Source organism: Cydia strobilella, chromosome 1 (genome assembly GCF_947568885.1).
Source record: "Cydia strobilella chromosome 1, ilCydStro3.1, whole genome shotgun sequence".
In the NCBI taxonomy this organism is placed as follows: domain Eukaryota; kingdom Metazoa; phylum Arthropoda; class Insecta; order Lepidoptera; family Tortricidae; genus Cydia; species Cydia strobilella.
Window position 1 is genome coordinate 7,179,674 of NC_086041.1, and position 17,279 is coordinate 7,196,952.

Sequence of the window (17,279 nt, forward strand, 5' to 3'; positions counted from 1 at the left end):
GATAATTCTGATGACTTAGGCCTTATTGGGACTGGTTAAATATTAAATAACAACACTACGCGTATTATGAAATCAACCTAATACAAATATAACTTCTAAAGTTTATCTCTTCTCAGTCGTCCACATCCACAACTATGAATGTGATTTACTTTGGAGAAACAACAATTACTAAGTAGACAGGTCCCAACTGCTTAGAAACATCAACACAGAGCAAGTTGTCTCTTGAACTACGAGACAAACAAACAAACATCGCGCCGAGATTCAACGCTTGAGATCTACCTAGTCTAGTCTAGTCTTTCAGTTCTAAACTTTATTTATAGAATTTAAGTGAGCACAACATTTTACGGTTAAGGATTTTATGGAATTCGGTTCACATTATTTGTATAAGGGCTTCATTTAATCTGATCTATAATTATACTTACCCATGGAAGTTCACTGTTGAAAAAAGCTGTTTTATTTTATTTTATTTTCCTGTGAAATAGAAACTAAGTGCATGAAAATGAAACGAGCTTTATTATTACATTTATTAATCTAATATATTCATCCAGTCTGTAATCCAATTATAATGAGCGGCAACATTTGCATATACAGTCGTACAATTTTCTACATCCAATTTATCAGCATCAGTACAACTCGCAGAAATGACTCCCACAAGTGTGTCTTGCCAAGTTAGCGCTCCTCCAGAGTCCGCGTTTCCTGCCCTCACTTTATCGAACGAACATACCAAATGCTCAACAACGTGATAAGGGCACTGCGTAACACGAACTATGCCATATTTAGGCAATAGCTGCTTAGATTCGTTGTCCCCATACCCAGCTATGACAGCCGATTGACCAATGCTCGGCGATTTTTTTGCTATTTTAATCGCCCAAATTTTTTCATTAAAGCGTATTGCCTTCGTAGTTTTAAGCAGAGCTATGTCATTATCTCTATTTGCAATCTCATTGCTATGGTGAACATAATCTGAATGTATTATTATTCTTTTTGAGCTTACTGTTGCTATGTGTCTATTCCTTCCCGTCCCAGCCTTCTGAAAGACGTTTACAATATTCACAGGAAATGAGAAGCAATGTGCGGAAGAAAGAATCCATCTTTCACTGATAATTGAACCACTACACTTGTATATAGAATCTATATCGAGTTGCACCAGATACCCGTGCTCTCCTGGGCGCAATAAATTGCCATTGAAAACTCGTGATTCCAGTGCACTTATTATTACTACTAGACCATTTAAAAATATTAACCAAAACATTTTGCTACTCTTACGAGCGCCACAGTCGCAGAAAGACTAACGGGAAAATATTTTTAGTAATATTAAACATGCAGTATTGTTTTTAAAGAATGTTGTTATGTATATTAGCTCATAGCTGTAACATAGATAATATTCCATTTAATCTATGTTTTTCAACCACTGGGACTTTAAGTTCTTTATCTTATCAATTCAATTTCAATTATTTATTTAATTCGAATCATTTTGATCCAGTGTTAGTAAGTACAACAAAACTTAGAATGAAATAAGGTATCAATCGCTTATTCGAAAAATCAGATTTTTGGTGGTCTTTGATATTTTTTTGGTGCTACCAGAATGCCCGTTTTGTAATTGTAGATGTAGACTAACAAAACCCAATTGAACCAAGAAAAGGCTTGCGAAATATGCACCTATTAATAAAATGTTTATTAATAATGTTCTATATAGATAACATTTTAATTGTCAGTTAAGTTGCTATTTTAAATATATACAATAGCAAAAAGGAAGTCAAATATGCTGCCGACCGGTTTCGGTAAGAAGAGGGTCCCTTATCTTAACGCATACATACAGTTAACTTAAACCCAAGAGATTAACATTAACAAACGATACACGGAAGCAGAGGCCACTCTACTGTGAATGTGAGAATACAGCGAGGGTATAGTCCGGCCCCTCGCCACGGCCGATCTTTTCAGCAACATCGGACTCCCCAACACTACACCAGACTAAAACTCTTATATAGTTAAAAGTTTTAAAACTTTGCTAGCGCGATGTAGACCCGCGTTACGGATTGGTTGATTCAAAAAGTAATTTGGTTTCGTGCTGTTCCAGTCAGTAAACTCGTGCAGCAAAAAACGGTGATGGTTTAATAGACCGCGAGCCAGGAACATATTTCCATGACCAATTGCCTCCCGGGCGATAACTCGTATAGTGGTTAACGGCTATGTATGATGAACCCTCATTGACGTCAGCTGCCGCTCCGTTGGTGGGGTTATAAATGGCAGCTACCGAAACATGTAAAAAAATGTTTTTTTTTTCATCGCCTCCAGTTTGATACTTTTATTTGTCAAATGATAGTTTAGATGCTATTGTAAATTTTAAAAAATCGCCAGCCGGTTGTATCGCGGTGGGAAGGACATCAGCTGGTCGCATAAACATGTAATAAATAAGCGCTTTAGCTGGCGGTTTCTAAACTATCGTCTGACACAGTATCAATTGGGAGGCGATATCCGGAAAAAAAATATTTTTTACATGTTCATGTGATCAACTGACCGTATTTCCACCGCGATACAACCGGCTGACTATTTTTTTAGTTCACGATAGCATCTAAACTATCATGTGACAAAGTATCAAGGGGGAGCTGATGACTGACGATATTTGCTCCTGGCCCGCGGTCTATAAGCACGTCGGCACTTGAGGAGCGTGTAGCGGTATTCGCACATAAAACATAGCTATGTTTTAATGCAATAGCGCTTGAAATAGTTTAACAATAAAATTGAACGATAATTCATGTTTAATAGAGCTAAAGGTAATAAATACACTTTTATTCAATTTAAAGTTTAATAGTTAGGTACCTACTAAGGTTTTTGGTGAAAATTTATTTTTTTCTCTGCTGTCATTTTCTTATATTGAAATTTGTTTCCCGGATAACTATTTTACGATAACCTTATTTACTATTAGCCTAATATCTATGTACCTATTAGCAAAATCAATTTACCTTTCGGTACAGTTATTAAGTAGACCACAATGGTAATTGTGTTTTTTTTATGTAACGTACATTCGTGCATTTACGTATCATCCTAATGAGAAAAATTAATTCACACAGACAATAGAGCAATATATTTATTGTTTAAATCTCTGTTTTAAGAGTTCCGTAGTACGTACTGGTAATCTAGTATAGGCTATAAAATAGCTATAATATACCTACCTATCAGTTTTTCTAGCATTTTAATCAAAATAAGATTAGCACGTGTCGAAGAGACAAAACGTGTACAGCAAATCAGATTATGCCTAAAAGACCAACTCCGGACCACTCGATGGGTAATTTAGCTATCTGAAAAGATGTCGCCGTTAACGGACTTGGCAAGTCTCACTCGTATTCATGACGGAGAGTCCTCGACATTGATCTGAATTTCAGGCACGTTTTGAAGGCATAAGGCCCGCTAACTTCCTCAACATCATCTATCTTGGAGAGTGAAAAATTTACAGTGAATTTGGAAGTATATATATATAAATAGTTCATATGAAGGCCGAGGTCCTATCTAAGAATAGTCGTAATCGGAAATTTGAACCTAAGTACGTAATAATTTATACGTACAGTACTGCAAAAAAATATTATATGTTTACTACTTGAAACAAGCTAGGTACTTACGCCGAGCAGAGTTCGTATACCTTGCTTTGCACTTGCCGAGCTGTTCGCAAGAAATATAGTGTGATGAAATACAGTGCTTCTAAACTAACAATTTTTTTTATAATTTTAATAAATTGTAACATGGCAAACCTGCATAGCCTGCACCGCGCGCACTGGCCGGTTCTAAAAAAAATAAGTTATTCGCCCGTCTTTTGTTTTTTCTCATCAATGTTCTCTTGGAATTTTGTTGCAAATAGCACAGCTCTGATTGTATTTATTGAATGTGACTTGTGCTTATGATTTGTGTTAAATGTTAATACGAGGGATGCGTCTAATGCAGGTAAAATTTGTTATAAATGCAGGTAATATTTAATTTCATATTTTTCAGCAATTAATTTAATGGGGACTCATCTCGAAAAGGGTATTTCTGTAAATGGTCAATCACGAGAAATCATATACATATAATTCTATAGTATTAAGTTGCTGTTTATGTTTAAATTAAACCTAATCCAAGTCTTATTTGTACGTAACTGGTACTTGTAACAGAATAGGTTTGGGTTAGGTTTCGACCCGAAATCTAAGAACGCACGATTGTTGCAGCCCTTTCTTTTGGTTGAAGCTGAAGACGCATGATTGAAGCTACTTATTTTCTGGATATTCGCTCCTGGAGTTTTTATCTGCTTGCGCCTGGTGAGCCCGCGTAGCCCGCAGTAGCACCCGCTGCCGGAATTCATCTTTCGGCTCGACGAAGAATATTTATAAATTTTATACCGCATTGTATTGATTAGATATTAGTTTTGGAGCATCCATGCGTTTCGGGACTAAAAGATAAGAGAATACAATGGGGTTGCCCGGTCGAAGTTAATAGCAGATGGTGCCAGCATAGTTTGCCCTGTCAATCCCTAGAATTGTTTTTTTTTATGGAATTTAATGTCCTGGATGCCAGCCCTTAAAGCTAAATCTCATAGAAAAAGGGGCAAGATATGATGGCGCCATCTATGCAAAGTTGCAAACTTTTGACAGTAGCCAACCTCATTCAACAAGAACTAAAAAAGTAATTTTTTATGAGCTCAGGAAGTTCGAAATGGCGGCCGGTCGGGTCGCGGTCGTACGTTTGATTAATGTTTAGGCCAAGGAACCCTTTGGGGCAAATATTTTGTCCGTCTGTTTTGATAACTCAGAAGATAGAGAACTTTAAAAGGCGAAAGATAAATTTTCCCCCACAGCGTAATGCGTACCGGAGGGTTCTTTTAGGGTGCCCATGAAGAAGTTATTGTGGTGAAAATAAATACACGGTGGCCAAAAAATAAGTGCATTCCCGTTGCTAGGAAGGTTTTGGAATTATACTGAGCAACTTTTACTATGGGACCAACCCCGAAATCGCGAATTTTTTTTGTCTATTTCATACATTTTGGCTGGTCCATTTTCTATGGGAGGGTACATTTTTTTTCGCGATTTCGTGGTTGGTCCCATAGTAAAAGTTGCTCAGTGTAATCCCAAAACCTCCCTGGCAATGGGAATGCACTTATTTTTTAGCCACCCTGTATACAACCCAATTTTTTTTTAACTTTACAGTACCTTTAGTAGTTGCTCATGCACCAATATACATTACTATTATACCTATTTAGATAAGTAATCATAATAATTATAGTCATTATTTTTTAGCAGCAGTTACGTTTGTTTAACCCTCGTAAAGATTTTTTTGTATGTAAGAATCAGGTTACATTGCAGATCGAATATACATCGAATTTAAACTGTTGTGAGACATACTAACATTAAATCATTTTACGGTTTAGACTCACTTGTTTTAGTCACTCGCGCGACATGTTTCGAAGAGCCTAGGTCTCCTTTCTCAAGCACTAATAGTGCGAGCAGCGTTCACGACGACCGTGTATTGCGGCCGTAAAATGATTTAATCGAATATACAATTACACATTCAGTTGCACTGAGACTTTACCCTTTTAGGTGTACATACAACACTCAATATTCCATTTTTGAACTATGGAATCTTTCGTTTGCCTAGGTATCAATATTATGAGGGGTTAAACAACAACTTTGCCCCCTTTTTAAACAAAAAACTTTTGTACAGTCGAGTTCATAAATATGTGTACATTTCTTCACCATAATCCATTGCAATAAGGTGAAAAAATGTATACATATTTATGAACTCGACTGTATGTAAGTATCTGCTTCACATTTATGTTCTAGAAATCTCTTACTATTTAACAAGTTTAGTGTCTGTGAAGGTGTATCGGTCCAACGTATCACACTTCGACGGTTCTGTAACTTTGCTCACTGGATCATAAAGGCGTTTGTCTGCACTGCGTACCTTTCTCGTATGTTTCCTTCGAGTAATATCGAGAGTATTGAGCAAGTACCTACTTACCCTGGGGTGTCAGCATGGTTGCATTTTTATCACCTGTCACTATGCCTGTCACTTTCGCACTTACTTGTTAGAACGTAACAGGCATGGTGACAGGCGATAAAAATGCTACCGTGCTAAGCCCGGTTGTCACTTGCTACAGCAATATTAAGACACATTAGTAAATGTCTTCAAATAAATCTTAGTCTCTACTTATCAAATTTTTTCACGACATTTTTCGTGCAAGTTATTATTGTACTTTTCAATAAAAAACTTGGTCGCAAAAAAAAGGGAAAAATAATTAACAAATGACTCTCCTGTTGATGGAAAAAAGCTGTAAATAATTTTATTTTGCCTGAAAGTGCTTGGTCACCCGTGAGTCCATTTGGAATCCGGAAAATCCCGGATGTTCTAGAAAATGTGACGTAAATTATAACCAAGTTAACTTTTGTAAATCACATTGTACGATATGTACGTATTAATCTATTTTATTTTTTGGTCCCTATTCTTTAGTCGATCCTTGATTCCTGCGGATCATGATCACTTCCGATGATACTACTACTACTACTCAAGGCTACTAATCAAGTCCCGGGCGGGTGATCGGTTATTTTTAATAAACCTTGCAAATATTATTTTAAACTCTATTCTAATTACATTTAGGTTCATTCTTCCAAAACACGAAAATGAAGTCTCGGGGGAGTGCCTATTTTTCCGTATTTTTGTTTAAAAAATGATAATATTATTAACGACTCTATTTCAAATACCTGTAGAATATTTCTTACAAAGCATGAAGACGAAGTCTCGTGAGGATGATCATGTTTTATCCACAGTCGAGTTGTAAATCGATTGAATAATCCATTCGTTTGACGCAGGGATGTTGCGAATATTCGCATATGCATCCGCAACCGCGGAACTTCCGCATTATTTTCAACATCCGCATCCATATCCGCATCCGCATAAAATCGATGCAGAGCTTAATGCGGATGCGGATGTGGAATAGGTAGGTACAGGATCGTCTTAGCGGCGGCGTAAGTGCTAGGTAATTTCGTCATTAGCCAATAGGAATCTCGTTTAGTTTTCGAGATCCGTCGATCGAGCACTTTAGCCTATGACGGACAGCGAAAGTAAGAAAAAAAGTTTGTTTTATTTAGACTTTAGTATAGTAATGCGATTGTGGGGCACCTTTATTCTTGTTCAAATACTGTTTCATTTTTTTTTATAAAAATTACTAGTGTAATATTTAACGTTTTTTATGTGCCTAATCTCGACATCCGCATCCGCGGATTTGAGCCTTTAAAAATCCGCATCCGCATTCGCGGATGTCAAAAAATCGACATCCGCAACATCCCTGGTTTGACGTGTGATGTTTTTTTTTATAAAAATAATATTAGACCAATACAGTTTTTGGCAGAGGGGTAAGTTATTGAAAGCCGACTCCAGTTGTTCTATGCTCTAAGACCCAATCGCATATAATAAAAGCAATCTTATTTCGTTATAAATATAGTTCATAGTTAAACAAAAGTATAATGGAATTATGAATTCTAGAAAGTCAGCATTGTCAGATCTATGGCAGATAGTTAATTTACATTTTAATTGAATACCGGGGCGCTGAAAAGTGCGATTTTTAAGTAGAATGAGCTTCCATAGCTTCACTTAAACGTATACGCTTCAACATCAAAGTAGGCACTCGTTATGTTATGATTCTGATATTATACTCCTATGATTTATTAAATATTCTCATTATTTTAAAAACATTTTGATCAATATTGTACTCTGGGTTAGATATTTACGGGTACAATTAAGTGTAGGTTATTTAAATGAATATTTAAGGGAAGGTGTTTACCTACCCTTAAATATTCATTTAAATAACTGCCATCTCATACTCCGCCAAGCTTTTGCACAATGTTAGTGCTTTCATGTAGACAATTACAGTACCAATAAGTAGTACCCAGGATGGCTAATTAGCATTCCCGACAGGGAATAAACGTAAATGTTTAATGACCGGGCCAATTACACTAGATTACGGAGGGTTTAGACTAAGCGGACTAAGATATACTCGTATCTTAGTCCGCTTAGTAACTAGTGGAGTACTTAACCGGCCTCCTAGCTTAGTGGGTAGTGACCCTGCCTACTAAGCAGGAGGTCCTGGGCTCGAATCCTGGTAAGGGCATTTGTTTATGTGCTTATCACAAGTATTTGTTCCAGAGTTATGGATGTTTTCTGTGTATTTATGTATTTATCAATATCTGTTCGTCATCTAGTAGTACCCGCAATACAAGCCTTATTGTGCTAGGTCGAACTGCGTAAGATTTTCTCATAATACTAGCCATTATATATAATTAAAATTGTTACTCATTAAGTGCATATTACTATTACCTAGTAGTTGTTTGAGCCCCTACGAGCCACAATTCATATTGTATGAGACATTATTTTTAATCATACTTGATTAAAGGGTGTTATTCCATGCAGGCGTAAAACAAGTTAAATATAGAATAGCTATCTATTTCTTATTCCTCCAAAGTTTCTTATTTATTTATACGTAACTGCACAGCTACCAGTACAATTAGGATAATGGTTTTAGTCTCATTGAATCTTTATCGACACACATAGCCAACTGTGCTAACTTTACCATGCTATCTCGTAATTCGCAGTGAAATTGTTAACTTTGTATTTGTATGATATAGTTTTTTAGATTAAATTGTGCTTTAATTAAAAGCATATCGCTAATATTAAAGCACCCGCCTGTCATATATGCCCTTCGCCTTCATCAAAAAGCTTCTAATTTCATCCTTAATACGCGAGCCTACAAAACTCCATCAACACTATCCATCAAGAAGAAGCAATTAAAGGATGACACACATAACACCGTACTGTATTCAGTGGTAGGTTATTACTTATTTATATTTGACATTGTCTTTATTTAGGTACCGCTATAGTTTTTCATGAAACTATTTGAACGGATTATAATGAATTTAAAATACATATATCCCGATGTTTCGAACCCTTTAAGGTGGACTCACGCTAGACTCCACACTACGTTTTCTATGCCTCAAAAATGGGCAAAAAATTCATAAATTGATTATCCCGCCGATTTACCAAACGAGTTAATTCTGCGAAGACGATTAGGTCTTTTTAGGGTTCCGTACCTCAAAAGGAAAAAACGGAACCCTTATAGGATCACTCGTGCGTCTGTCTGTCTGTCTGTCTGTCTGTCTGTCTGTCTGTCTGTCTGTCTGTCTGTCCGTCTGTCACAGCCTATTTTCTCCGAAACTACTGGACCAATCAAGTTGAAATTTAGTACACATATGTAAGTTTGTGACCCAGACGGACATGTAACGTAAACAAATTAATTTTAAACATTGGGGCCACTTTTGGGGAGTAAATGAGAAAATTTAAAAATAAAGTTTTTCAAACTATATCGTGTTATATATCAAATGAAAGAGCTGATTGTAAGAATCTCAAATATATTTTTTTATAATTTTAGGATAAATAATTTAGAAGTTATTAAAGAAAATAGGCAAAAAATTACCATTCCCCCCTTTATCTCCGAAACTACTGGGTCTAAAACTTTGAAAAAATACACAAACTAGATCTTTACCTATAGATTACAGGAAATCCTATTAGAAATTGCAGTCAAGCGTGAGTCGGACTTAATTACTTAATTTTTGATCCGACCCCTACGGGTTTTCTAAAGACATTTCACTCACGTTTCATAAAAATACATTGTTTAAATTGTGTAATGTACGGAACCCTTGGAACGCGAGTCCGACTCGCACTTGGCCGGTTTTTTCAAATTACTTAGGTTGTTACAGACCTCGAGATAACATAACACTGATTCGCATGGCCTACGGGTAGTTCGAGTGGGGCGGCCAGCTCTAGGTAGCTGTAATGGTAGGTAGGGTGGTGGCCAAAAATTTAAACCGGACAAGTGCGAGTCGCCCATCGAGGGTTCCGTACTTTTTAGCATTTGTTGTTGCAGCGGCAACAGAAATACATCATCTGTGAAAATTTCAACTGTCTACTAGCTATCACGGTTCATGAGATACAGCCTGGTGACAGACAGACCAGACGGACAGTGGAGTCTTAGTAATAGGGTCCCGTTTTTACCCTTTAGGTACGGAACCCTAAAAAATGACAAATGCGAATAAAAAATGTAGAAGAAATAACTGCCGGCGCGTGGTTCTTTCGTTGGCTTTCAATTTGAAAAGGTGATAATACCTAAAACTTTTAACAAATTTGGACCTATATTAACAAAACCTGTTTCGACTTTATTCAACGAGTGTTTATTTAAGATTTTAATCATATATTTTTTAGCTTTCGTGTACTGAAAACGTATTTGAAAGCTTTCCCATTATGAAAATTGGTACGCTATTTTTCTACATAATCCAGAAAAAAAGCTGATGTTTAAATTAATAACCTCCTCATGAACATAGTGGACGATCGCTTCTCCATAATCTCCACACAATCATAGGCCCCATTTTCCTCTCTGGATATTTGACTTTATGCACGTAAAGGCTTCTTAAAAAAATTATAAGAAACGCATTTTATCGACAAGACTGGCACACTGAAATATCTAATGCTATGATGACAAAATCTTTCCATTACGTGCTCATAAAATCTGGCCAAAATCCGTTGTAGTTATTACTTAGGGTGGTATTCCATCTGTCCAATATCTTTGTCCAATGCAGACATAGTATACAATAGACGCGCGACCGAGCGACCGGGGGTAAGAGAAAGAATATTCATTAATATTAAAATTTGGGCAGCATAGGATTTATTCTCTTTCACTCTTATAAATTTCGGTATTTCGCCATCGCCTCCTACCTATAATGCAACCCGGTCGGTGATAAGGACAAAGCATGCCACTATTTTCTCTTTCCTCTTATATTAGGAACTTAGAGACAGAGTCAAATTGTCCATTATCAAGGCAAAATCAAAAACAAAAACAATAACTAAAATAATAAAAGAACAAAAGTGGCGCTGGACAGGCCACATGATGAGAGAAACCCTGGATAAGTGGACAAAGGACCTTGTAGAGTGGTGTCCTAGATATAATAAAAGAAACAGTGGTCCACAAAAGTTTAGATGGTCGAATGATATAAGAAAAATAGATGGAGGTAAATGGATGCAAACAGCAAAAGAAAGAAACAAGTGGAAAGCTATGGAGGAGGCCTACGTCAAAGGACGAGTGAAGGTTAGTCGTGAAACCAAATTATTATAAGCTATGTACCAAAACCTCCAATAATAAAGGCTATTTACATTTACATTACATTACATATTAGGAATAGCAATAAAAGACTATCTTTCTCTATCAAAGAGTGTCAGGCCGTTGGTCCAATGTCATTGCGTCTCACTCTCACATTAAGCAAAATGTGAGACAAAATACACATTGACAGACAGACAGAAACAAAAGAGGCCTTATCACCGGGTTTTGAGCCTCTGGATTAACATAGAAACATTTATCCCGCTGCGGTATTCAGACGCGGTAAACACAACATAGCAGTTATTTACCTTTACACAAAGAAAGCAAATGTCCTAATTTGATGCTTCGATCATGATTTTTAATTATTGGAAATTTTGTATTAAATGTTATTGTTATAACTTGAAGGTTAACTTTGGGACATTCTTAGTAGGTGGGAACTACTACTAGCCCCGATTGGACCATTAGGACATACTGGAATAAGAAATTGTATGCTAAATACTTTGTACCAAAACCTTATAAAATACATATTTATACATTGCCATCTCATACAGCCGCGGCTGTAAGAAAAAATAAGGAAAAGTCGATAATGCAGGTCTTCTACTCAACTTCTCAACGACCACAAAATAATAATTAGTACACAATCAACAGCCTAATTACAAATGAGTGTTAATGATTATTAAACAAAAGGACAGCATCGGTCGTACCTATCGTATCGAAATTTGAGGCTTATTCAACTAGTAAGTAGCATTGTAAACAAATCCTCCCATCTTTCCAATTATATTTCAATAGTTTTCTATAATCGAATAAAACCACAACATATCTGAGTATCACAGTAAGTCAAAGTACTGTTCACGTTGCTTCCTCTACCGCTCATACATACGTGCGGTCGTTTACTATGTAGATAAGCCCAAACAAAGCGGGGCAACTATCTATGCCTACCATAGGTAGAAGTATATTACTAGCCTGTAAATTCTTGATTGCATCTGGTATGATGAAGAAGGTTTCGAGATCGAAGCTTCTACGCTTTGTTTACAAGAATTACCCATTAATTACTCTACTATGTTTCTACTGGAGGCGTTTTGATTTTAATTCCCTGGAGGTGTGTAGAGGCTACGAGCGGCTGATTTGTGTAACTATAAGGTGCTGCGGAAAAAAATTAACAAGTACATAATTTTCCTCGTTGAGCATGTCCTCAGCTGTGGCAATTCCCACCTCACCTCAAACCGCATTCTTGAGTCCGTCCTTCGTGATTGCCGTCTTTATATAATTGTATTTCATACCTTACAAATCCATTTGTTCCTGTCCAGCTTGCCATGAAATTTCATGAATTAACGTCTCGCTAACTATTGCTTAATGTCCCTTGAGTTTTGCATCGTTAGATACCGACTGCCAATTTAGCATATTAAATGTGATGAAGTCCAATCGGGCTACACAAAAAATATATATAAATATTGCTTATGACTTAAACAAAGCGTTTAAAGATCAGCAAATCTCATTAGTTCTAATTTCATTATTCCTAAATGTTATTTCATTGTATTAAACCTGTCTTGTCAAAACCCACCATCTACGGCAAAACCCTATTAGCTGAAAATAAGCATAACACTTTCATGAATACCTGAAAAATACGCGGCCCCGTGAATTCAAACACTAACAATAGCATTGTTGATCCGCGGAGAGTTTACACGCTCCTTAAGCCAAACCCTTTCAGTAATAACCGCAAAGCTCGTCGTCAAGCCTGCGGAAGCCTCAGGCCTGTATAAACTTGCGGCAGTGCCCAAAGTTCAGCCGCGCCGGCCGCTCGCGCCCATGCCGCCCACGCGGAAAACATCGCAACTTCACCAAGTCAATCTAACAAGTCAATAGGTACTTCTACTGTGTTCATAGAACATTTTTCAAGCATTGAGTAACACTTTTGATCTGTTTGTTATAATACCATTTAAACGGTGGTGCGTACTATTGTATAAATAAGTGATTACTTTTATTCTGTGTGAATTTATGTTATGTGCCAGGTGCAACTAATTTTCTTGCCCCAACTTAGGTAAGTGACGCTTTTAATTTGTCAGCTAACTTAGTTTTTAGGCCAAGCAATAAAAAGGTACAGAGGGAAATGCTAGGAACACAACACAATTTTTGACCCCGTAACTTTGTTTGGACCAGTTAGGAGGTGAACAGGTCAAAAGTCCCCGGCCGTAGCCTTTGACCCCCCCCCCCCCCCAGTTCAAAGGCTACGGCCGAGATATAATTGAAAAACCGATAAATGGGACCTTCAAACCCCCCTCTCCCCCCGGCTCAAGGGCTACGGCCGGGGACTTTTGATATGTTCACCTCCTAACTAGTCCAAACAAAGTTACGAAGTCAAAAATTGTGTTCCAAGCATTTCCCTCTATAACTTTTTTGAGCATTCATTTCCTGACCTATTTGATAAATGTTCAGTTTACAAGGTTGTCCCAAAGTTTCATAATTTACAGGTTCAGTTTTTTTTTTACCATACATACCTATAACAGAAGTTTTCATAAGTAAAACCATGGACCAATAAAGAGTATCTCTTCTATGGTCCTTGGTAAAACTATCACAAAAGCCAATACAAAGAATTACTTCGAAGGCAATATAATTAATAAAACACACCATTTTTTCAAGTAAAGAAACTATGCTTCTTATTTTCGCTTACTTCATACCGACGTGGCGTGTCTATAACAAACATTCCCGGTACTTAATAGCAAAACTTCAGGCTACTTTCCAAGGCACTTTGCAATGTAATTTTGTAAGTTCTATTTATAGTGGAGCTACAACAGACTGCTCTGAAAGTCGGGAAAAGCAATGGAAAGGAATTCTCAAAGGAGAAGTAACCGAAGAATGAAGCCTGATACCTATGAAATAAAAAGAATTGAAACATGCTCTAATAAGAAATCCTATGCTGTGATAAAACGACAAAGAAAACCGTACGACGACTAAAGGATATCGCTTGAGTCTTATTCTATAGTAATAAAGTGGAGAATAGGTTTATAGAGCTTATCAGGTGTTTGGTTTTTAGCAGAATACCGCACATTTTATTAACAATGCGGAATAAGTGTTACCCTTTACGTGCCATTATTAAGCATGCGTAAATTGCGTAGGTATGTGTGACCACATAGTGTAACCACGGAGGTAAAAGGATTAAATAATTATGTGCACGAACTATAAGTTTACCATTTCTATTTATTATTTCTAAATGTATTTCATATTTAATTAAATAATATATTTAATTGCAGTCGATGACAATGTAAATTCTTATAATAATGTTTTGTTGCATTTCATCACTTCAACACCTTATCAGCCCCATCCGCGTTTGAAATTACATGATTGATTAGGCTTTTTCCCGAAGTTGTGTTTGAATACAATCATTCGATTTGGGCTCCATGCGATCTAAATCTGATAAGCTAATACTCTAAAGCAACTAAGAAGGGGTGTGGGAGGTACCCTATTGTTCTAAGAGATTGTTGGTAGTAGGTAGTAGTTGGTAGGCAACGTATAATCTACCTAGGTACACAAGTTATAGAAGATACAATTCTGAATTCATCTTTAGTATACGATAGATGAGGTACGCAGGCTAATTTCTTTAGGGGAAAAAAGTTATGTAATCGTAGCTATGTAAAATTGTCACTAATTGATTTTACGAACTAACGACTAAACTAGATGATTTCTGATAAAATATTATAGGTAATTCACCCTGGGCAAGTCGTCGAGTTGCGGAAAATCGCCCGAACTACAATACAATACAATCACCCTGGGCATAGGTAAAGGCACCTTTCTTCAACCTTAAAAAAAGTTAGAAACGTAAGGTCTACAAATTTCAATACTTAACACATTCCTAACCCTGGACAGTAAAGTTAGTTACATGGGCAAGATACATATTAGTAATAAAAAATAGATAAATTAAGTTAATTAGGCTAGGACCAAGTAATGGTTAATGAGTTGATAATGTAGCCTACCTACTAATATTAATTTAAGATTAAAATGTTGCCGGGTTGCCACTAACTACCAAATTGAATGAGTGGTTTTTAATTAATGTAATTTAATTTAATAACGTATACCTATAGGTACTACTAGAGAGCATTAGCAATGAATATCAGTTTCAGTAGGTCGCGTTTTATTGACACGAGCCCACTTCACCACGCATAATAAGATTACTTAATAAGTACTTACCGATACCGTTAGTGACATTCGAAAAATCATTTAACTGTTAATCGTATTCTCACGCAATAAATTTCAAGTTCTAACTGATTTTCTAATGCCGCTTACGGGTACTGTTGTTGGGCACTATTATGCGTGGTGGAGCACTATTGTTAACAGAATTCTAATACTTACGAGTACTTACTCGTTGAAAACTAAACTTACGTACTTACGTAAGTTTAGTTTTTAATCTCTAATAATGGTATCAGGGTTTATGGTGTCGCCTGAATCGTGATCGCGGGTATCAAACCAGTAAATCGACCCGTGCCACTCGGTCACTAGCCTCAGATATTGATTAAACACATTTTGTTAAACCATTGATACAATGATCAAAGCACAAACAACGTTTAAATGCGCTTACTACGAGTGGACACTTGGACAGTTATTAGATAGACCAGGAAATATTATTGACTATATAGGGTGACTGTTATTGTAGTGGACATAGTAATTGGCCACACTTAACAATAAGGCTTCAATTGGCTTGTTTATTTCTGATTTATTAGGAGTACCTATAGCTATAGCAGTCCCCTACATGATTGGAAAACTGTACGAGTAAAATAAAAACATCGGAACCGTAATCAAATAGGTACCAGCTTTTTGGCGTTATGACACAACAGGTTTTTAAAAGAGTTGGATATTATATAAAAAAGAACCCAGTCTTTTTTTAAGGGCACATATCACAAAAAAGAACACTTTTAGTCCACGATAGTCGCTTTAATTCCAACGATTCTGTACAGGGAGTGTGATATAGGTAACTAACCACGTGAAGTGTACCTATAGTAGGTAATATTTATTACTTGATAAATAATGAATAATCCGCCAAAAGCCAAAAGTCCTTATATACTTACATCAACCATACCTAAGTAATATTTTTCTCCTTAATTCTTCATGTTTTATTTATTCTGATCACGTCTCAGATATTTAGGAAAGGAAGTAGATGCAAGTAACTCTATTACGTAATCTCTCAAGTTAACCGAGACTTATAATATAAACGTACTTTCCCTGAAAACCGAAGACATTCAATCGCATAATTTATAAGTCGATAAATTACGGTCTAAGGTTGACAAAGTCGTAAATTTTCGCTTTACATGCCGATACTGAGTATCAAAAGCAACAGTCACAGAGTTTTAAACAAATATACACGCCAATATAGTAATTTATTTATATACAACAGCAGAACAGTTATTTTTAGTGACAACCTGTATTACTAATAAATAAAAAAGTGTTACTAGCATTCATATACAACATAAGAACAATGAATATTACTATAAAACATTGTATTAATACTGCTGTCAGTCATTTTATTGGTAGTGAATAAAGTGTTAAATATACCTACATTTTAATAGTATAGCATTCGTAATAGTAGTATATAGTTAAAAAAGAGTAAAAGTAATTACAAAAATAAGAGATAAAAGATAATAAAAAAGAACTAAAATGTAAAAAAAGAAAAACAATTTCATTTCTTTTTTTCATAAAAGGGAACCGCCTTCAAAAAACCAACCCACTCCAAAGCACAAAATATTTTTTATATACCCAACCCCTATCCTTATCCCTATCCCGTCGTAAAGCAAATGTCTGCCAAATTTTAATTAATACCTAATAATGAGCAAATTAATAACCATCCGGGTAATTACTTAGTTTTTGAAGGCGGTGCCAAAAACCAACAAAAACATTATTTGCTGTCAAATAAAACAAAATACGAGTACTAGTTAGTAGCAGGGTTCGAAATTATCCAAATAATTATAGTCTTTTCAAACATATTAATAACGGGTCACTCACGTATTTTAAATCGAAAACCCTCGACATGTTTCACTCCGTACCGAGGAGCGACTTAAAATACGTGAGTGACCCGTTATTAATATGTTTGATAAGTCTGTGTCTCACGGAAGTTTTGTTATTAAAAAATTAT

The 17,279-nt window shown here is 36.1% G+C and overlaps 2 protein-coding genes across 3 annotated transcripts in view; one reads left to right on the forward strand and one right to left on the reverse strand.

Annotated features, from left to right (window-relative positions):
• Positions 1-496: 496 nt before the first annotated feature.
• LOC134746849 (transmembrane protease serine 11D-like) lies at positions 497-1,369 on the reverse strand. The gene has a single exon (XM_063681419.1). The coding sequence runs from the start codon at positions 1,250-1,252 to the stop codon at positions 527-529; it is 726 nt and encodes a 241-aa protein (XP_063537489.1). The 5' UTR covers positions 1,253-1,369; the 3' UTR covers positions 497-526.
• An 11,587-nt stretch (positions 1,370-12,956) lies between these two features.
• LOC134755881 (uncharacterized) overlaps positions 12,957-17,279 on the forward strand; it is an 81,565-nt gene continuing 77,242 nt past the window's right edge. Inside the window, exon 1 of one of the 2 annotated variants that reach the window (XM_063692530.1) lies at positions 12,957-13,199. The gene's annotated coding sequence lies outside the window, so the exon portion shown is untranslated. The remainder of the gene's footprint in view (positions 13,200-17,279) is intronic. The other variant, XM_063692522.1, reaches the window with a different exon arrangement.